This window comes from Mizuhopecten yessoensis, unplaced genomic scaffold (assembly GCF_002113885.1).
Source record: "Mizuhopecten yessoensis strain PY_sf001 unplaced genomic scaffold, ASM211388v2 scaffold716323, whole genome shotgun sequence".
NCBI classification, from domain to species: Eukaryota; Metazoa; Mollusca; class Bivalvia; order Pectinida; family Pectinidae; genus Mizuhopecten; species Mizuhopecten yessoensis.
Genome location: NW_018480059.1, coordinates 189501 through 213043, shown reverse-complemented (window position 1 = coordinate 213043; position 23543 = coordinate 189501). Strand labels below are relative to the sequence as shown.

At 34.9% G+C, this 23543-nt stretch overlaps 3 protein-coding genes across 13 annotated transcripts in view; 1 reads left to right on the top strand and 2 right to left on the bottom strand.

Moving 5' to 3' along the window:
• Positions 1-214: 214 nt before the first annotated feature.
• Positions 215-5109, bottom strand: LOC110443055 (chromobox protein homolog 1-like). Of its 2 annotated transcripts, none has more exons than XM_021487023.1 (3): positions 4837-5109; positions 3908-4008; positions 215-2910 (listed from the first exon to the last, which is right to left on the bottom strand). In XM_021487023.1, exons 1-3 carry the CDS (start codon positions 5092-5094, stop codon positions 2757-2759), a joined length of 513 nt encoding a protein of 170 aa, XP_021342698.1. In that variant the 5' UTR covers positions 5095-5109; the 3' UTR covers positions 215-2756. The 2 variants fall into 2 exon arrangements, with proteins under 2 accessions (XP_021342698.1, XP_021342699.1); XM_021487024.1 differs by having other exon boundaries at positions 4849-5109.
• A 1100-nt stretch (positions 5110-6209) lies between these two features.
• On the bottom strand, positions 6210-18873 carry LOC110443077 (chromobox protein homolog 1-like). Its single transcript, XM_021487059.1, has 6 exons — positions 18842-18873; positions 18383-18500; positions 16296-16483; positions 10831-10999; positions 9902-10002; positions 6210-8904 (listed from the first exon to the last, which is right to left on the bottom strand). Exons 1-6 carry the CDS (start codon positions 18871-18873, stop codon positions 8751-8753), a joined length of 762 nt encoding a protein of 253 aa, XP_021342734.1. The 3' UTR covers positions 6210-8750.
• LOC110443041 (heterogeneous nuclear ribonucleoprotein 87F-like) overlaps positions 18472-23543 on the top strand; it is an 18414-nt gene continuing 13342 nt past the window's right edge. For 6 of the 10 annotated variants that reach the window (XR_002462072.1, XR_002462071.1, XM_021486998.1 and 3 more), the window contains exons 1-2: positions 18621-18682; positions 22483-22522. Coding sequence is in view for 8 of the 10 variants with exons in the window: in XM_021486998.1 (XP_021342673.1) it covers positions 22520-22522 (3 nt within the window). In the remaining 2 variants the exon portion in view is untranslated. Of the gene's footprint in view, positions 18494-18620; positions 18688-22482; positions 22523-23543 lie in introns of those variants that run through there. The other 4 variants (XM_021486996.1, XM_021486990.1, XM_021486992.1 and 1 more) reach the window with 3 other exon arrangements.

The window sequence follows — 23543 nt, the reverse complement described above, 5'->3', positions numbered from 1 at the left end:
GAGATAAATACATTCATATAACTCTTGCAGTAAAATCACTTAGATTCCTCACTTTTATATTGACCATTCAAATATGTGACCAAAACCCTGAATCAACGCTTGTTGCATAAAGATTTGAATCTCTAAAGTAAATGTTATCTTGTCAATTAATTGTACAATATTTTAACTATTAAATCAAAGTTTGATGTAATATGAAATCAGACCAGATAACATAAATATTGCATGACATTTTTATTCAAAAACATCAATAAAATGATTACTACATCACATGAAATTGAGTTCCGTTCTTGTTTGAACAAAATGCTTGATACAGCTGCCCAAACCTTACTTGATGATTTATACAATGTGCGATTTAGAAAATCAGTCATCTCTCCACACAAACTTTATAATACAACATTTGGATACGGTTATGTAGTTTAAAAGCCTGGACACGACACCATTACCAAGGGGATGGGTTTTTGCTCATCTCATAAAGCAGTAACTAAAAAAAGAAGAAGATATATATACTGGACCAAAATTTAAGATTACAATTTATCTTCTATAAACTCTGGTCAAAAGTTGATGGTGTAAATTGTAAATTTCTATGCATGACCAGGCTCTCAACAAGACCCAGCAAGCTGACCATGCTTTATTACCCTTCCAATGATATACTGACTTTTAAAGCCATGTTGTGTGTCTGGACACTCTTAATAAAAAGCATGGTCAGTTTACTTTTAATAGTTGCTTTATACAACAGATGTACATCATTATCACTGCTTACAAACAATAGCTATTTTGATATTCAAATATTTTTACACAGCATCAGATATATACTGCATGATTCAGGGCCACTACATAAAAAAGGAAGACACCCCCCAATTTCAGAGAACCAATAATTTTCAAAATAATGCCTAAGGTATCTTCACTACAATAAAATGCCATCACTCCAATTTGTGTGTGCAAAATTCAAGATTACCTTACCAGTTAAAATTAAGCTTGAAATTGTCAACTGTTGCTGAAACACCCAATGGGACTATATTAACATAACTGAAGATTACAAGTTTGTGACCCAAACAACATGGTGTTGGTATGAGTACGTCTTGAAAATATGTACAATACAGTCATTGGCTAGGAAATATTGTCAAAGTACTGCATCTTTTATCAAATGATAATGATAACTTTTCGCTAAAACTTGCCATATCAGATGAAGAATTTGCTGATTTGCCTTTTTCTGCTACTCCACCATAACAAAATGTCTCAATCACATTAAAAACTTTGTTAATTTAAGGAACATAACACGACCAAGTCATGCAAGCTAACCTTGTGGAATGCTGAACCATTTTGACACTACCAAGTTGATGTTATACATTACTTTCTCCTACATTAATTATCTAGATTAAAAGTAGAACCTTTAAACATTTTCTATGACATGATACAGATCTAAAAATGAAATAAAAAAGGAAATGAAAAGTTACTTATATACAGGTATACAATTATGGCACAAAACCTTAATACTTTCAATGCCTACAAAGGTCTTTGTCACAAGTTTTCTCCATACTTTCCGATGAAATTACTTCACTTTGTAGCAATAAGAAGTGTAAAGTTTAAAATGACCATATATTCATATCAATTAAGATTAGGATGGGGTTTTTTTTTGAAAAAAAAAAAACAAAACAAAAAACTTGATAAATATTCAAACCATTGCTTTCTTGGTAAATTTTTCAATCTTATCGAAGACATAAAAAGAAGTGAAGATTTTTTGAAGGTTTTATAAGAATTCTAAGAACAATATTTTCAAGGAAAAACAAATTGTACTTACCATCAAAAATGGATTTTTGTTTTTGCATGACAAATGAAATATATTTACAAGCACACTTGATAGCTATAGATAGAACCATAAAACATCAATAAACTGTTTAAACTGAACAATTTGCTCCAATGACACTTTTTTCCCCAAAAAATAATAATGATCCAAACTACGCATTACCTTTGAAAAGAGCAAAAAGTTCAATTGATGTGACACTTCCTGCACTGGATGTTAAGCTGGTCAAAAGATAATACCAATAAATTAGGCAAGGGCGTAAATACACAACCCTACAACCCACCCCGAGCTCAGAATTTACCAAAGACCACAAACATTACTGGAGTGCAAGAAGTGTCAATAAAGCTACAGCATCTAAACACTGCCACGCAGTCAAGAAATATTGATTGAATATGTAAAGACTACACACAATATCCATTACATGTTAGGCTGACATTGATCTATAAATGACACACGTCCCTTGCATGTGAATAACTCGACAATCAATGAATAGACAATTTAATGATAAAAAGGAGGAAAGTGATGTAGCATGAAATGTTACACAACAAATCCTAAAATGATGCAACCATCCCAAGAACTATAACCAAACCTGATGGGCATTCAATGCTCAGGATAGGCTGGCCATCCGGAACTTCTTCAGCACACAACATTATTTCTTTTCAAGCTTATCATTCATGTTTAAAATATCCATGATTCAGAATAAAAAAAAAGATTTAGTTTCAATTTCAGCTGAAGATACGGAGAGTATGACATACTGATGAAATTTCCTGTAGATAGTAGATACACCAACATTTTCACATTCAATTGTTTATTTCACCATATTAACACTTCTGAATTTCCTGTCCATTTTTCAGCTACATGAAATATGCAGCTTTGTCTAAATGCCCACCAGGCAAGGTTATACAAACTCTTCCTGTCCCCTCCCCTCCCACCCTACCCCCTAATCACTCAAAGTTTATGATTTTGCACTTTCTTCTTTACTCTCCTCTTCTTCATTATCATTATGTGTGTGCCAGGTGAGCCTCTCTTCGTAAAATGCAATAACAATCTGTGGACATTTAACATTGGCTTGTCTTGCCGGTACCAAGTCAGCTTCATCGCTGTCTTTCCTGTTAAACAAAAAATGTCATGTTACTTATTAGAAGTTAGTTTTAAATTGTGCAATGCCATGCCAACTAATATTTAAGGATATTTTAACAACAGGTTCACTAATGACCCCAAATTAAGATTTTTGCTTTTTAATAGATCTGACCCAGAAAATGACCCATCATCCCTTTTAATTTTTAGTTTTATCAGCCTACCTTGTATTTGAACTTGATTCCAAGTTTGAAATAGCTTTTCAAAGTAGCAGTAATAACGGATTACTGATAAACCCAAAAATGTATCACTTCCTTAGGAAGCTGTTTTTTGAGAATTGTTCTCATCATATATCTGATTTTTCTTTCCTATCAGGGTCCATGCATTGTGACTTCAGGTAAATAATGAACACAAAAAGCATGATTTTGGAAAAATAAAAAAGAATCAAATATGATTTCTGCATCTTGTAGTAACATGCCATTTTAATCTTGAAAATCCTCGTGTGTATTGGAATTGCAGTTTAAGAGGGCAAGGGATTTTCTTTTGATGAATTCATCACTGGCACAGGAAACTGGACTTGAGCACAGAATCTTTGTTTGAGCAAGAGATGGTTTCATGAATACGCACCCTTAAGTCTACACCAGAATTGTGGCAAAAAATTGAGATTGTGGCCTTTCCAGCCAAAAAGAATAAGGTCAAGTTTATTTCTAAGGTCTTCTTATCCAGGGTAAGTGGTTTGAGGTTCCTTTTATACATGATTCAGTTTTCCCCATCTTCATATCGATTGCTGTTGTTTCATAGACCATGCAAGATTATTCAGGTTGACACAACGAAGCAAGACTTGTGTGACTTAATGTAAAACCCAAATGTTCCCACCAGTGTCCCATGGCTATTGGCCTAGAAAACACAGACCTTGCTTATACGAAGTCTGTTTACATTTCAGTGACCTATTTAATTGACAATCAGCTTTAGCCAATAAAATGCGAAACATCTGGTTGATACTAATGATTTTTGATGTTAAATACATACCATTTCATTAAAAACATTAATTCTCCTGAACTGTCTGTAGCACCAATAATCCTTTCTGGTTGTAGTCCCCGGTCAAACCCTCTCGGTTTGTTGTCTTCTTCCTACAACAAAGTGTCCAGACAGCTTTAGTAAAGTCTTTGGGGGGGGGGGACCTAGTCTCATTTAAGTGACGAAGCACAAATGACATTGCTTCAAAACACATGTTGAAATACTTCCGGTTACAGTAAGCTCTGAAACTGGCAACTGTCAATGCAATTTGTCCAGGTTATAAGCATAAACTGACCTAATATTTTGTTAAGAGCACTTTGCAAGGAACTTCAAGTCTAGTTTACATTATTTAGTTTTTACTTTTCAAGAAGCCAACTGGTCCTTTATTTAAACTTTTTAGTTAAAAAGAAGATAAATTAAGAGCTGCAAGTCAATAATCATATCAGCTATAAGTCATTAATCAGTAACTTGACTGTAATTAATCTAATAAATGATCATCAGTACATAAGGCGGAGGGAGATGCCTTCAAGCCTTGTCTATTTGATCTGGCCCCTCAGCAACCAGGAAGGTCAGTCTCTTTTCTTGTATTTCATTTTTACCTCAATGGCCTAAGGATTGTAGCCTTAACCTAAGGTAGATGGATGACAAACAGAACAACACCACATTAGCCCAAAATCTGCTCCTGGAACATTCTCGAAATTTTTATATCAAACAACTGATAATAAAACAAACTGCATCCAAAAGCATATATACATATATGCAATTCAAAATCATTGATTATATTTTTAACTAATTTATCACTCTTACAAGAGAAGTTTTGGAGGCCTGAAGATTGTTCTTCAAACTTGTTGTCAATATATACATTAATTTATTTAGATATTTGTCATTTCCCCCCCATATGATTTTGAGTTATTGCTTGCGACAAAACTCAACAATCTTACTATTGTTTTTACTTCTGTAACTTTTTTCTTTTTCTTTGTTGTCCCATCTTCCATTCCATTAGATGTTTTTCGCTTCTTTTCTTGTTCCCTCTTTTTCCTTTTATCTTCATAAACTGCTATTAAGTCTGGACAATCAAGATTTTCTTCTGGTTCCCATGTGTTCTCAGAACTGTTTAAAGAAACAAAGATGTTAATTTTGACCACATCTACTCTACAAGTCAAAGTTTTATTACATGGAATTCCTCTTACCAATACCATAAAAATGTATGTTTAGTCCACCTTTTTAGAATATACAAGTCAAGAAAGTTAACAGGAACAGTACATTCTTGGGCAATAAGTCTCAGGTCCACCAAGTTAGATTGTCTCCCTTAGAGGGAAACCGAGCCTATTCTTTCAGAAATATCATGCCCGAAGTCTGTGTGTTGCATATATTCTGGTTATAAACAATTATAAAACTAAATANGGGGGGGTACAGGTATGTATTGTGGGGGGTACCAATTGTTGTTGTATTTAATATTTCTGAAATCTTTATATAGACTAGTTTCTCGCCTTTTGTAAGTAACATTTTNAGTTCCGCTACATTCCTCCCTCCTTCAACAAAGTCTTCGACCCCGACATTATACCAATGTAATACTGCGAATACCGGAGTTTTTATTAACTACAAAATGGTTTCGTCCTGATCTGATTATAGCTTAAGCCCTTGTATAGTATAAATATTGACAAAGCTTGATCAAATCCGGTCATATGTTAACCACGCAGAAACCGTTGACCAATCACACCAAAATATGCAAATTCTGCTCCAAACTTTCGAACTTCGTATGATATACATATATGTAGGTAAAAGTTCCATCTATCACTGATGAATCTCATTGTGACATATTTCATCGAGTTATTGTGCAGAACCGTCAACCTATCAGAACGCGGTTTGCCAATTAATTATGCCCAGTTTTTGCTCAACTTCGAACTTAGTTTGAGCCGTTGTATATTGTACATGCTTGGCAAGTTGCATAAAAAATCAAAATGATATCTAAGCGAAGTTATGTTGAGGAAATGGAAGTGTGGTTGGAGGGACAAATGCTTCCAGTACAATTATATGCCCTATCAAAACATGACGGCATTGACGCACTCCAGGGTATATAAATGCACCGATTTAATTGAGAGATAAATACATTCATATAACTCTTGCAGTAAAATCACTTAGATTCCTCACTTTTATATTGACCATTCAAATATGTGACCAAAACCCTGAATCAACGCTTGTTGCATAAAGATTTGAATCTCTAAAGTAAATGTTATCTTGTCAATTAATTGTACAATATTTTAACTATTAAATCAAAGTTTGATGTAATATGAAATCAGACCAGATAACATAAATATTGCATGACATTTTTATTCAAAAACATCAATAAAATGATTACTACATCACATGAAATTGAGTTCCGTTCTTGTTTGAACAAAATGCTTGATACAGCTGCCCAAACCTTACTTGATGATTTATACAATGTGCGATTTAGAAAATCAGTCATCTCTCCACACAAACTTTATAATACAACATTTGGATACGGTTATGTAGTTTAAAAGCCTGGACACGACACCATTACCAAGGGGATGGGTTTTTGCTCATCTCATAAAGCAGTAACTAAAAAAAGAAGAAGATATATATACTGGACCAAAATTTAAGATTACAATTTATCTTCTATAAACTCTGGTCAAAAGTTGATGGTGTAAATTGTAAATTTCTATGCATGACCAGGCTCTCAACAAGACCCAGCAAGCTGACCATGCTTTATTACCCTTCCAATGATATACTGACTTTTAAAGCCATGTTGTGTGTCTGGACACTCTTAATAAAAAGCATGGTCAGTTTACTTTTAATAGTTGCTTTATACAACAGATGTACATCATTATCACTGCTTACAAACAATAGCTATTTTGATATTCAAATATTTTTACACAGCATCAGATATATACTGCATGATTCAGGGCCACTACATAAAAAAGGAAGACACCCCCCAATTTCAGAGAACCAATAATTTTCAAAATAATGCCTAAGGTATCTTCACTACAATAAAATGCCATCACTCCAATTTGTGTGTGCAAAATTCAAGATTACCTTACCAGTTAAAATTAAGCTTGAAATTGTCAACTGTTGCTGAAACACCCAATGGGACTATATTAACATAACTGAAGATTACAAGTTTGTGACCCAAACAACATGGTGTTGGTATGAGTACGTCTTGAAAATATGTACAATACAGTCATTGGCTAGGAAATATTGTCAAAGTACTGCATCTTTTATCAAATGATAATGATAACTTTTCGCTAAAACTTGCCATATCAGATGAAGAATTTGCTGATTTGCCTTTTTCTGCTACTCCACCATAACAAAATGTCTCAATCACATTAAAAACTTTGTTAATTTAAGGAACATAACACGACCAAGTCATGCAAGCTAACCTTGTGGAATGCTGAACCATTTTGACACTACCAAGTTGATGTTATACATTACTTTCTCCTACATTAATTATCTAGATTAAAAGTAGAACCTTTAAACATTTTCTATGACATGATACAGATCTAAAAATGAAATAAAAAAGGAAATGAAAAGTTACTTATATACAGGTATACAATTATGGCACAAAACCTTAATACTTTCAATGCCTACAAAGGTCTTTGTCACAAGTTTTCTCCATACTTTCCGATGAAATTACTTCACTTTGTAGCAATAAGAAGTGTAAAGTTTAAAATGACCATATATTCATATCAATTAAGATTAGGATGGGGTTTTTTTTTGAAAAAAAAAAAACAAAACAAAAAACTTGATAAATATTCAAACCATTGCTTTCTTGGTAAATTTTTCAATCTTATCGAAGACATAAAAAGAAGTGAAGATTTTTTGAAGGTTTTATAAGAATTCTAAGAACAATATTTTCAAGGAAAAACAAATTGTACTTACCATCAAAAATGGATTTTTGTTTTTGCATGACAAATGAAATATATTTACAAGCACACTTGATAGCTATAGATAGAACCATAAAACATCAATAAACTGTTTAAACTGAACAATTTGCTCCAATGACACTTTTTTCCCCAAAAAATAATAATGATCCAAACTACGCATTACCTTTGAAAAGAGCAAAAAGTTCAATTGATGTGACACTTCCTGCACTGGATGTTAAGCTGGTCAAAAGATAATACCAATAAATTAGGCAAGGGCGTAAATACACAACCCTACAACCCACCCCGAGCTCAGAATTTACCAAAGACCACAAACATTACTGGAGTGCAAGAAGTGTCAATAAAGCTACAGCATCTAAACACTGCCACGCAGTCAAGAAATATTGATTGAATATGTAAAGACTACACACAATATCCATTACATGTTAGGCTGACATTGATCTATAAATGACACACGTCCCTTGCATGTGAATAACTCGACAATCAATGAATAGACAATTTAATGATAAAAAGGAGGAAAGTGATGTAGCATGAAATGTTACACAACAAATCCTAAAATGATGCAACCATCCCAAGAACTATAACCAAACCTGATGGGCATTCAATGCTCAGGATAGGCTGGCCATCCGGAACTTCTTCAGCACACAACATTATTTCTTTTCAAGCTTATCATTCATGTTTAAAATATCCATGATTCAGAATAAAAAAAAAGATTTAGTTTCAATTTCAGCTGAAGATACGGAGAGTATGACATACTGATGAAATTTCCTGTAGATAGTAGATACACCAACATTTTCACATTCAATTGTTTATTTCACCATATTAACACTTCTGAATTTCCTGTCCATTTTTCAGCTACATGAAATATGCAGCTTTGTCTAAATGCCCACCAGGCAAGGTTATACAAACTCTTCCTGTCCCCTCCCCTCCCACCCTACCCCCTAATCACTCAAAGTTTATGATTTTGCACTTTCTTCTTTACTCTCCTCTTCTTCATTATCATTATGTGTGTGCCAGGTGAGCCTCTCTTCGTAAAATGCAATAACAATCTGTGGACATTTAACATTGGCTTGTCTTGCCGGTACCAAGTCAGCTTCATCGCTGTCTTTCCTGTTAAACAAAAAATGTCATGTTACTTATTAGAAGTTAGTTTTAAATTGTGCAATGCCATGCCAACTAATATTTAAGGATATTTTAACAACAGGTTCACTAATGACCCCAAATTAAGATTTTTGCTTTTTAATAGATCTGACCCAGAAAATGACCCATCATCCCTTTTAATTTTTAGTTTTATCAGCCTACCTTGTATTTGAACTTGATTCCAAGTTTGAAATAGCTTTTCAAAGTAGCAGTAATAACGGATTACTGATAAACCCAAAAATGTATCACTTCCTTAGGAAGCTGTTTTTTGAGAATTGTTCTCATCATATATCTGATTTTTCTTTCCTATCAGGGTCCATGCATTGTGACTTCAGGTAAATAATGAACACAAAAAGCATGATTTTGGAAAAATAAAAAAGAATCAAATATGATTTCTGCATCTTGTAGTAACATGCCATTTTAATCTTGAAAATCCTCGTGTGTATTGGAATTGCAGTTTAAGAGGGCAAGGGATTTTCTTTTGATGAATTCATCACTGGCACAGGAAACTGGACTTGAGCACAGAATCTTTGTTTGAGCAAGAGATGGTTTCATGAATACGCACCCTTAAGTCTACACCAGAATTGTGGCAAAAAATTGAGATTGTGGCCTTTCCAGCCAAAAAGAATAAGGTCAAGTTTATTTCTAAGGTCTTCTTATCCAGGGTAAGTGGTTTGAGGTTCCTTTTATACATGATTCAGTTTTCCCCATCTTCATATCGATTGCTGTTGTTTCATAGACCATGCAAGATTATTCAGGTTGACACAACGAAGCAAGACTTGTGTGACTTAATGTAAAACCCAAATGTTCCCACCAGTGTCCCATGGCTATTGGCCTAGAAAACACAGACCTTGCTTATACGAAGTCTGTTTACATTTCAGTGACCTATTTAATTGACAATCAGCTTTAGCCAATAAAATGCGAAACATCTGGTTGATACTAATGATTTTTGATGTTAAATACATACCATTTCATTAAAAACATTAATTCTCCTGAACTGTCTGTAGCACCAATAATCCTTTCTGGTTGTAGTCCCCGGTCAAACCCTCTCGGTTTGTTGTCTTCTTCCTACAACAAAGTGTCCAGACAGCTTTAGTAAAGTCTTTGGGGGGGGGGGACCTAGTCTCATTTAAGTGACGAAGCACAAATGACATTGCTTCAAAACACATGTTGAAATACTTCCGGTTACAGTAAGCTCTGAAACTGGCAACTGTCAATGCAATTTGTCCAGGTTATAAGCATAAACTGACCTAATATTTTGTTAAGAGCACTTTGCAAGGAACTTCAAGTCTAGTTTACATTATTTAGTTTTTACTTTTCAAGAAGCCAACTGGTCCTTTATTTAAACTTTTTAGTTAAAAAGAAGATAAATTAAGAGCTGCAAGTCAATAATCATATCAGCTATAAGTCATTAATCAGTAACTTGACTGTAATTAATCTAATAAATGATCATCAGTACATAAGGCGGAGGGAGATGCCTTCAAGCCTTGTCTATTTGATCTGGCCCCTCAGCAACCAGGAAGGTCAGTCTCTTTTCTTGTATTTCATTTTTACCTCAATGGCCTAAGGATTGTAGCCTTAACCTAAGGTAGATGGATGACAAACAGAACAACACCACATTAGCCCAAAATCTGCTCCTGGAACATTCTCGAAATTTTTATATCAAACAACTGATAATAAAACAAACTGCATCCAAAAGCATATATACATATATGCAATTCAAAATCATTGATTATATTTTTAACTAATTTATCACTCTTACAAGAGAAGTTTTGGAGGCCTGAAGATTGTTCTTCAAACTTGTTGTCAATATATACATTAATTTATTTAGATATTTGTCATTTCCCCCCCATATGATTTTGAGTTATTGCTTGCGACAAAACTCAACAATCTTACTATTGTTTTTACTTCTGTAACTTTTTTCTTTTTCTTTGTTGTCCCATCTTCCATTCCATTAGATGTTTTTCGCTTCTTTTCTTGTTCCCTCTTTTTCCTTTTATCTTCATAAACTGCTATTAAGTCTGGACAATCAAGATTTTCTTCTGGTTCCCATGTGTTCTCAGAACTGTTTAAAGAAACAAAGATGTTAATTTTGACCACATCTACTCTACAAGTCAAAGTTTTATTACATGGAATTCCTCTTACCAATACCATAAAAATGTATGTTTAGTCCACCTTTTTAGAATATACAAGTCAAGAAAGTTAACAGGAACAGTACATTCTTGGGCAATAAGTCTCAGGTCCACCAAGTTAGATTGTCTCCCTTAGAGGGAAACCGAGCCTATTCTTTCAGAAATATCATGCCCGAAGTCTGTGTGTTGCATATATTCTGGTTATAAACAATTATAAAACTAAATATACATCAAACAGTAGAAAACCTGGTATCATCACAGGAATCTATATCAGTTTATTACATTAAATGCCAAAACTATATTGTGTTAGAAAGTGAGCATCAATGACAAGTCCAGGACCATTCCTCTTGATAATTGTATGAACAAACAATATTTATACTGACAGTGTTCCCACTCATTTTTNGTACAGGTATGTATTGTGGGGGGTACCAATTGTTGTTGTATTTAATATTTCTGAAATCTTTATATAGACTAGTTTCTCGCCTTTTGTAAGTAACATTTTAAATAACAAAACTTTGTCAGGACCATGAGTCGATCATTCCTACCAAGTTTCAGTTCAATCTGCACAGCAGAATTTGACTTTAGTTTGAAATTGCTTTTTCAAAATGGCGGCTGTGGCGGCCATATTTGATTTCTGATCGACCCAAAAAATAACAACGCTTTGTCAGGACCATGAATCGATCATTCCTATTAAGTTTCAGTTCAATCTGCACAGCAGAATTTGACTATAGTTTGAAATCGCTTTTTCAAAATGGCTGCCATATTTGATTTCTTACAAAGTTACAGGAAAATTGTTCGTTGTCTCTAGTTTATATTAACGTTTTCGATTCTAAAGTTGCTTCAGCATTTACCTGTACAGGTGGTAATAAAGGTAAGAAAAGGTGAAACTTTTAATTAATCGGATTTAAGCACCAGAAAGATCATTTTAAAATTATTTTTGACAGCAAATGTGATTGGAAAATGATGACAGAGATTATAAACTTCTTTATGACATAAGATGCTGTACATTTAAACGGAGATTCTCAGGTATTTCAACAAGAATTGCATGCGATTTGCTACAGGTTTCAGGTCGTCATTCAATATATTTACTGTCACAGTCAGCATATAGATATATCTTGGACACGGTCTAGTTTATGATTAAATCATCGATAAATAGTTTGAAGAAATCAATCGGCTCAAAACGTATCTATGTCAATGTTCAATTCGGCCTCACCTACAGACGACATGTGTGTCTCGGTCCGCCGATATTTTCATGTTTGCGCAGGGCACAAAGCCGTTAGTTGGAAAGTTACATATTATGTTACACCGAAGTATTTCCACATCAACCATGTCAAACCTTTATTATCATCGTAGGTGCACTGGAGAATAAATGTTTACCATCATATTCATCACTTCAATCTACACGTCCGCCATGTTTATGACGTTTTTTCACACTTTGGTTATTACTAGGGTACATTGCCGGGAATATCGAAAGTAATGACAAAACAACCAATCAGAAGCCTTCTACTATACGCTTTCGGGTTTGCTATAGCAACAGTCCGCTTTCACACTTCCTGTTTACTGATCAAAAACCTATAGCCACTATAGTCGTGTGCAGCACTGACGGCCTGACTTTTCGAAACCACTATTGTGGCGCGTAGCAGCCTAAGGGTTAACATGTCAGGTACATATTTAACCATAGGCTATCGCATGGTATGCCGTTATTATGTACACGCACATGCACTTGCATTTTATAGAGATCTTGATATTTTACAAACCGCTATTTTCACATAGTTATTGTAATTGCAGTGATACGTACAGGTGAGGTTGGTAAACAAAACACATCAGTCTACATGCTATGCGCCTCAAATACGACCTTCTTGATGTCGTCTGACCGTATGTCATTGTTTTCCTGTGAGTTAATTAATGCCTTTGTATCATTAGCTTTATTTCTGAAGTACGTGTGATTACACATTTCCAAGTTAAGTCTCAATATCGGGTGTTGACATATCATCATTACGCATGTGTACTATTGTTTACCCGGTGTTACTATAATTTACACTATGGTAATGGAATGCCGATACGTAATACGGAAATGACGACACAAAAAACATGAGTATTCCGAAGGGTGGGAAGTCCTTAAAGCTTTTATTAATAACATATTTATACATGTATGACAATGTGTAGATTCCAAATTGCCATAGTTTGTTGCTTGTTATACATGTATACTGTATTCAATGCCAGGATATTTACCCAGGCACAATTTTTTTTCGAAAATATAAAACTGGAAATAACATTAAGAAAATCAAACTTTGCAGTTTTTATATATATGTACAGGGGTTGACACTAACTTTTAATAGGTGGTGGACCACAGGTCCACCTGCTCTCTTAATCTGGTGGACCTGGTTAATTTCTGGTGGACCTGAATAATATTCTCAGATCTGGGGCGCTTTGCGCCCCGGTCGACGAGCGTAGCGAGGAGTGGGGGGTGGGTTCGGGAGGGGGTACCCCCCCTCCTGAATAAGAGGGGGGTATGGGGGTCCTCCCCCAATTTTTTTTAAAAGCTAGATGCAAAATCCTGGCATCTGAGGGTTTTAAACAAATAATGAAGGTTTTTTAATTTTCTGTAAAATACTTGTTTTTTCTCCTTATTTTTTTATTTTTTCCATTTATGACCAAGTTTTAGTAAATGACACAGAAACATGAAACAATTTTCTCCTTGTTTATTTTTTTTTACATAGCTCCCATCCAAAGGTGTTTGAAATTCTGACTGTAAATTGAGATAAAGATCATATGAAAAAATAAGGATAAAATAATATACTTTTTTATAGTATTATACCTTTTTTATATGATCTTTATCTCAATATACAGTCAGAATGTCAAACAAATTTGCCCCAACAGTAGTCTTTACGTATTTTGTTGCACCTCTATTCAATCCTTCCTGGACATTTCGGAATCATCTTCTGAGTGCAGCATACCCTACATTTCATTAAGTTTGTGTCAGTATCATTATTGAGCCATGTAAACGATTTTTCCATGACTCCTGAAAGGATATCATCCTTTTTGTTGCCCATACAAACTTCGTGTTGTTTTTGTTCTGGTGAAGTTTTTAACTCTTTTTTTGCCAGTGGTTGTAAACCAAGCCATTTAAAAATCGCGACACAGGCGATACGGTACTAGTCTAGTACAGATACTAAGTTAATCGACAGACACGATCACCTAAACGATGTACGCTAGAATACGATAGAAATTAAAACGTAAACGTAACACGAAATTGTGAGGCTAAGTTTACCTTCATTTACCGGTTGACCACCGTGATCGTGACGTCATCGTCATTTTAGTGCTTATAATAGCGGCAAACTATACCACAAGCGACTCAAACGCTGAAAAGATTCCGACTTACCGCAAGCGGATTCACGCACTTCACTCGTCCAAGAATGATAACGACAACTTTTAGCGGGTTAACAACACGAAAATACGATACATTTTTTAACCAGATGGGATTTTCGGCTGGCGAAGTAAATAAAGTCTTTATTAGTATATTTCTGAACAACATTCTCAAATATATATACACTAATCAAGTAATATGTGGTGGACTGGCGGTCTACCAGCTTTGGAGATTAAGTGGACCGTCCAAGATTTTGGTGGACCCGGTCCTCCGGTCTACCGTTAGTGTCGACCCCTGTATGTATTTATAATAATACATTTAAAGTGTCCGACTAGAACAAAACAATCGAACACACAAATACTAAAATCAAAAGGGCCCATAGATTAATTGACTAAAGTCTTCTTTGGATTTCTTTTAGGGATTTCTTATTTACTCTTAAATCAAAATGGGGCTCAAAAGTCACAGATAGCCTTCTCCTATAACATAAGAGGCTGCTGGTCGGTCTTCTTTCTATCGGATATGATTTTGCCGACTGCGACCTCTTATTTCCTTGGCAGTAATTCTTTGATGCAGAATCCACCCGAAATTTGGGCGGAGCAAAATCGGCTTGAAAAATTCACTTTAGTGGTTCATATAATATTTATCCCATATGTATGCCACAGCCACAAATATATAATATATTAAGGAATGGAACACTCAAAATGCATGTCTGTCGTTATATCACTTCTCTGACTTACTTTTACAACATGACTTCTTGGGTCGATACAAAATAGCAGAGGGGATTTCAAACGGAACGAATTGAAACAGAGTATTCCGTTTGTAGAACATTGCATGTAATCCGTTTTTGTACTAACCGGAAAATCATGGCCAATGTTGTCTGCTTCGCTTCGAAAGAGGAACTTCTTCTCATTTAATCATAGATTTATGGAAAGAAAAATGTATTGAACCCTGTTGAACATTTAAATGTATGTCAACACGATATACTTTTATACCGTGTAAAACCTCTAACATTGTTGGAGTAAAAGTTAGCCATCTTATCAGACGCAGAAACTGTCACTTCATCTAATTTATCTACGTTGTGACCATCATCTGAAGTTAAATCGTTCAACACGTTCCATGTGCACTTTTTTGAAAAGCTGTATAACCGATTTACCACGATGGGTAACACTTTTGACACGTCCTTGTACTTAATTCAGACAGATGATGACAATGCGATCTTGTCGCACATCGCATTTTGGGGGCAATAATCTTTTGACTGGGGTGGGGGGGGGTCTCATTTTTGACCCGGTTGGGGCGAGGGAAACAAACATTTTTTTTTTATGTTGGCCTCATTTTCCAAAATTCAAAGGCCTCTTAGTGAAATTTAAGGCTGGTTAAGGCCTTTACACCATTTTCAAAGCTAAGCCTTGTTTTAAGGGCCATTTCAAGGTCTGTTCAAACCCTGAATGAGAAAAAGTTAGATATGGAAATTATCTACAAATAAAATAATCGCATCATCTCTGTACAATCAACGGTTTTCCAGTTATAGCGGTTTTTAAAGTTTATAACCTATGACATCATGACGGCCATATTGGATTTTTGACCTACTTGGAAATGTTCCTGGAACATCTTCAGACCTTGGCATGGCCTACAACATTCCTAAAAGACTATTAACCTATCTTTTACCCATAAAAAGATACAGACTCCACAAAATACGGCAGAAGAATAACAAGAATAAAAACAAGAAACAACAAAAACAATAGGTCTTTTCACCAGTTGGTGAAAAGCCCCAATAAGAATCTATGGGGAAAGGAACCCAAAAACCCACTGGAAAGTATTCTAATTTTTCATCCTAACATTGTTTCATATCTATTTGTTCTTACTCTGGATATCCTTTCCATTTGAGGAGATACTCTCGCTTGCCAGACTTCATTCGAACATCTACAACTTTCTCAACAGTATACTCTTCCTCCTCCTCGCCATCATCATCCTCACCAGCATCCCCTGGCCCTGGGCGCTTCTTTTCCTTTATTTCCGCCAGCGTGCTGGATGGTATAGTCTCAAGTACAACCTGTTTGTAAAGGAGGAAAACAATGTAGAACAAAATAGTAAACCAATAGGCATTTAATGCTTTACCATGATCAATTTTTAATAAACAAGCCTATTTAATATTTCAAACATTTCACTTTTCCATATCATATTCAACGACTGCAAAAGCTTCAGCCTAAACAAACATTTTATACCTTTTAAATGGTTATTTTAATCATAACCCATGGCCATCAACCATATGCAGCAAGTTTTTGTTAGAGTAATATTCTATATTTATTATCTATATTTATAGAATTATCTATTTTTGTACAGGATGAACCTCTTTTTGTATGTATTGAAAGAATTACACAAAGAAGGTTCAGTTAAGTAAGTCAATCTATTATGTTAGCTTACTTTTAAATAAAAAGACTTTAGTAGCAAACAAAGAGCATTTTGTTAGAATGTGTCAATTGGACTTTGATCATAGTCCAATTGACTAAATACCATGTTGTAATTCATATTAAACAATTTTGTTTAACCAAATGACAATAACTAAGTAACACCTGCTTGTTCTTGAGAAAAACAGAAATAATACTGGCCCATGAAACATACACCAGGTATGGGGCAATTGACTTAAACGCAAAAATTTAATGTTGATGGAGATGCTGACAGTCAATGGACCATGAAAAGTAGGCCACGTTCAGCATTTGATTTATAAGTTAAGATTTACTACCCAAGATGCATCTATGGTCCAAGTTTGGTTTTATTTTCAGTGTAACTTACTTAAAAGCAAAAACGTTTACGCTGCCGCCAAAAAAGGCAACACAAATATTGAAAGCATGTTTTTCAGCCGAAATGGAATGCATATCAAATGGTCAAAAGGTTTATTACTTGGTCGATTGTCTGCATGTGGGTTAAAATTTTCAGCAACAAAATATAAAATAATTGTTCTGTGAATTGTGCAATCCTATTAGTAGCAAAACTTGACTTTAGAAACTTACTTTTTCACATTTCATTGACAATTGTGTTGTCTGAAGAATTTCATGAAATGTATACAATGCTAACATCTAGTCTACCATGTACAAATCCGAGTCCAATGACAAATAACTCTAGGCTTTGGGAAACTCTAAAAGAGACCATATTAGCCATAAATAACGACAAACGGTCTAAAAAGTTTCAACTGAAATAAATTATTCGGTTGAAACGACCAAAGGTGAAAGTGATTCAGGGCAAAACTACTAAAAGCATCTAGTATGTCGATGTTTCCATACTTCGAGAGGGGTGGGGTGGGTGTTGATAACAGTTCCAACAGTAGAAAGTGCAGAAAACGATTTCTGATCATGATGATGCTATTAAAAGGTTCCTTGTCGTTAAAATCTGTCTTAATGTTGTACTCGTGCACCATATACCGGTCTGGTGAATAACGTTCATTTCACAACTCCAGTTTGAAACAACAAACGCATTTCAAATCATGCAACTTTTAAGAAATACTTAACAAAGCCATCGAGTAAAAAGTGTTCCTGAAATACGACAATCGCCAATGCATAATGAAATTGATCATTGAACTCATCATCATCAGGTCTTCAAAATTGAAGAAAAAATGTCTTAAGAAATTCCAGTAGAAAATGCAAATAGCTAATGGAATTATTTTACGATTAAAATTAAGCATAAAAACAATTCTGCTAATCCTCATTCATTAACTAGCTGTAGAAACAGATTTTAGATAAATATACTAAAAGAGGTGCCGCAAGACCCTCATTGTTATTGAAGGCGCCATTTTGACATCGGGCATGATTACGATTACATCTTTCCATTATTATATCACCATTAAAGTGCAAACATAATATGTACTGTTAAATGAAAGTAATGATATCGTTCTTTGCCAGTGACGATAACATGCTAAACCATAACATTTACAACCTTATGGGAACCACACATTTACCTCTGAGTCTGCACAACAAAGTGCCGGGAAATATGGATGCTCTGGTACTACGCATGTGCGGAGATGTGATCCCGGAACGAGGTCTACGCGGGAAACGTTCCGGCATTTATCGTGAGTGCTAATTGATTTTTGCTCGTTCTTTTAAATCGACTTAACTATATGATTTATATCCTTTTGTATATATTAATTCACTTTGACAGATTATCAGTAATCATTTCCCAATTAAACGTGTCAATGCTAATAATTCGAATCACGTGACATTTCTCTTCAAGCCGCCGTCTACAACAGGAAGAAGAAAGGGTATTGTGATTATAGTGTACAAAAACGCATTTTTGATTACAGAGACATACAATAATATTCAAGAATTCAGATAGTAGTTTCATGTCATGTTATAGTTTACTAATATAATGATTTCAACAGCAGGTGGTATATAATTGCTGCAAATTTCGCTTTAATGACCCAGCCCGTTTTGTTTTTTCATTGGACGCCATCTTTGATTTCTTGGCCCTCTTGTCTCATTTGTATCGATAATCGTGCAATGTTTTGGTAGCTTCTTTCCCGTGAAATATAATTTCTAGTTGTGCACTATATATAATGTCCTTTTATTCTGTTTAGGTGATATATGATGCATTTTTTTTCTATCGATGACCATGCATGGTGAAATCATAGGGTTGGAACACGGGTACCTGAGAATTTGGACCTGAACTAAGGTTCAGAGTAATTTCACGCGTTAAAGGGGGTTAGATCAACTTTCGGTCCAAATGCCACCGCAATGGCAGGCATTTGTTTCTGTCTATAAAAATTGCCCTCACAAAAACAAAATCGCACCCTACTCATAATTTGTTTTTTTCGAGATAGGTGTGATTTATATTTTGCCATGACAGAAACAGGTGGCAGGACCCAAATCGGATCACTTTTGCAAAAACTGCTGAACCAATTTCAATGAAATTTTTCAGAAATCTTTCATGGCCAAAGGTCAACAAAAACAGTTGCCGGTGGTCCCCGGCCTGCAGGGGCGGGACCAAAAAGGGTTGAATTCACTAAAATTTCAAAAATCTTCTTCTCAAGACCCAGATATGGTAGAATTCAATACTCTTCATAGATGGAAGGGTCTTAGGTGCTTTACCAAAATTGTGAATTTCTTGACCCTGGGGTCTCACGTTTCCCCCTGGGGAGGGGGTAAATTGAGTAGTTTATATAGGGAAATCACATTTTGGACCAACATTTGTTTAATTTCCATTGGAAATAATTCAATTTAGATTAGCATTATCAGTATTGGGTTGCAGTTTGTTGGCAAAATGTATTATGGTTTATAATGGCAAATGATACTTTGAATATTACATGTTAATAACTTGATTGGAATTATAACCCTGAGTTGTCAGTTTGATACTAAAAAATTTTTGAGCCAGCCCTACCCCCCAAGGGCTGTAGGGTGGGGCCCAAAGGAGTCAGTTGGCTAAAATTTCTTCCTTTTCCTTGTTTATAATCAGGTGCTAGTTTCAAATACTATTTAGTCTTAAATCTGTATGCTAGATATTGGAATAAGGTGGTTTTATTGGTTTTTGTCACTTTGNAATTTCACGCGTTAAAGGGGGTTAGATCAACTTTCGGTCCAAATGCCACCGCAATGGCAGGCATTTGTTTCTGTCTATAAAAATTGCCCTCACAAAAACAAAATCGCACCCTACTCATAATTTGTTTTTTTCGAGATAGGTGTGATTTATATTTTGCCATGACAGAAACAGGTGGCAGGACCCAAATCGGATCACTTTTGCAAAAACTGCTGAACCAATTTCAATGAAATTTTTCAGAAATCTTTCATGGCCAAAGGTCAACAAAAACAGTTGCCGGTGGTCCCCGGCCTGCAGGGGCGGGACCAAAAAGGGTTGAATTCACTAAAATTTCAAAAATCTTCTTCTCAAGACCCAGATATGGTAGAATTCAATACTCTTCATAGATGGAAGGGTCTTAGGTGCTTTACCAAAATTGTGAATTTCTTGACCCTGGGGTCTCACGTTTCCCCCTGGGGAGGGGGTAAATTGACTAGTTTATATAGGGAAATCACATTTTGGACCAACATTTGTTTAATTTCCATTGGAAATAATTCAATTTAGATTAGCATTATCAGTATTGGGTTGCAGTTTGTTGGCAAAATGTATTATGGTTTATAATGGCAAATGATACTTTGAATATTACATGTTAATAACTTGATTGGAATTATAACCCTGAGTTGTCAGTTTGATACTAAAAAATTTTTGAGCCAGCCCTACCCCCCAAGGGCTGTAGGGTGGGGCCCAAAGGAGTCAGTTGGCTAAAATTTCTTCCTTTTCCTTGTTTATAATCAGGTGCTAGTTTCAAATACTATTTAGTCTTAAATCTGTATGCTAGATATTGGAATAAGGTGGTTTTATTGGTTTTTGTCACTTTGAATATTTCTGTTCGTGTTAAAAACAAAATCAACTCTTTGTATAAATATATCAGGTGACCGTTAATGCCCATGGGCCTTTTGTTTGTCTACAGATGATTATTTAAAAGTTCAAATAGCACAAGAAAATGTTATTTAAACTCAAGTGTCGGTGTTTTTTTATTACGTTTAAAAAAAAATGGCATGCGCGACGACTATGCATTCAGTTTTGGACTAGAGGAATAAATGCACACTATAGAAATACTTTTTGTTGTATAAATTCTAAAGGTCATTAGAAAATGTTAGTATGTGGACAAAAAAATATTCATTTGAAATGCATGATACTGCAAAATTCAAGCCGTGATCCAATTTGGGTCCCAACATTCGCAAAAAACGGAGACGCTGATGGGTGACTTCAGAGCATTCTATAAATATCTCAAGTGAGGTTCACATGCTAATTTAGTTTGTAAGAACACCCATTGATATTCTTCCTTTGATACAACCATAAATGGATATAATTCCTCCTCAGATTTTTCAATGAATCAATAAAATGGTTTTGTGATCTGATTTGGGTACTGTCGCCTTATGCCCAATGATCATATATGTCGACCCCGCCTTACCATCTTGCATCAAAAAACACATTTCTAGTTGATTAAAGAAAAAAGCTAAGTACCTTTGGAAAGATGAGTTTCATTTTTTGTGTGCAGTCATAGTCACTTTTTGCATTTTCATGAGGTTAACATCATTAGGTTGATGACGTTAATGGCTCCGAGACGAGACAATATGTGAAACGTGTATGCTTATCAAACATTTCTGTAACACAGCATGTTTTTTCTGGTGTATTTATTTATAAAATGTAACAATTTAAGAACATGACACAACTGTCGCTGCTGTTTGACAAGAATTTGCACCGTGTCAAAATTGTATCCAATCCAGTGTAAGGGAAATAACTCTTACGTTGGTAAAGTTGCATTGAGAAATATAATTCAAATATATTCCAAGAACATTTGAGATTTTGTATATTCAGTGACAGTATATAAAGTCACTACATATATTAATAATTATTATTGTTATGAATAAAAAATAAATGAAAATAAAAGGAGTACGTCTCTTTTCTCCATGCAATTTTTCCCACTACTGTTAATTGTCCTTCATTTCACAAGCACAAAATGCACCTATTCTTTATTATCCATTCACGGGTTGCCATTATGCACGTAAATGCTCATGTCACAAGAGGTGATAGATTTTGGAAATTCCAAAGGCAACATCATCACATGACCTGATTTTCAATTAGCAGTATACAGAACACATATCTGAGGTATTATAGTAGATATTGAGGTTCAATGTGTTACTGAAGCAATTAAATTTATTTTTTAATTATGCTGATTAATGCATAATGTTTAAATGTGTAAAATGAAAAGATAAAAGACGTGTTTCATTCTGAGAAGCAGCCTAAGGTAATTGAATACCATCGTAAAGTTGGTGACAGTGTTCACTGTTGTAATTTTTCATGTACCAACAATTTCTATTAGTTCTTGCAAAAAGATCAATGGCAGTACTTCATTCTGGTATGAATAAAATATGGGTGGTGGTGGGTTAAAGCCTCCCTGCTCCTTTGATGGTTAAGTTGATCACCAAGACTGAAATTCAGATTTCATATTGGGGTTGTTATGAAATCATTTTTTTTTCATTTCAGATTTCATATTGTAAGAAGAAAATAAAACAGAAACAAAATGGTGAGTAGCTAGCAGTGTATTTTTATATTCATACTAATATTTTGATTATAGGTATTGAGGTAAATGTATGGGAAGTGCCAGTCAATGTCTTTCCACACTTCGGCTTCTGCATGACCAGTTTAGGAAAATATTGATATAGTTGTGCCCTTTTCTTAATAACTTGAACATGACCAGATTATGAGGAAAAATCGTCCTCATTTATGCATATAAAACTGATATCTAATATTAAAGTACATTGTATTAGAGGCAAATACTTTGAATGCAACAGGAATTAATTTCCAAAGTTAGAGGAATTATCAAAAGAAACAGCTTATAGTACAAATGGTTGTGATTATATATATAGTACCAAGGTATTGACTACTGTCTCGCAACTAGTTTTGATAATGGACCAGACAAGCAGGCAACACAACTGAACATGTAAACTTCCTTTGGGTGCTGAGGGCAGGGATACACAACTGAACATGTAAACTTCCTTGGGTGCTGAGGCCAGGGATACACAACTGAACATGTAAACTTCCTTTGGGTGCTGAGGGCAGGGATACACAACTGAACATGTAAACTTCCTTTGGGTGCTGAGGCCAGGGATACACAACTGAACATGTAAACTTCCTTTGGGTGCTGAAGGCAGGGATACACAGCTGAACATGTAAACTTCCTGTGGGTGCTGAGGGCAGGGATACACAACTGAACATGTAAACTTCCTTTGGGTGCTGAGGGCAGGGATACACAATTGAATACTTGTAATATTTGGCCACAGGTTGATGTTGAAAAGGTTTACAAGTCTAACCCATGCTTTCATATGGTAAATAATTTGAAAAGGTTCACAGGCCCCAACACTTTTTAACTTGTATCCAGAATAGCTAGGTGAGCCGTTCAAGACTTATAAGCCTCATTTTACATGTAAGATATATTGTTGTCATGTTTTTTTTCTAAAAGTACATTTGCAGTATATGATATTTTCAGTTTTTACTTGCATTTAGACAGCATTGATAATCAGATTAATAACAGTAAACTGAACAAG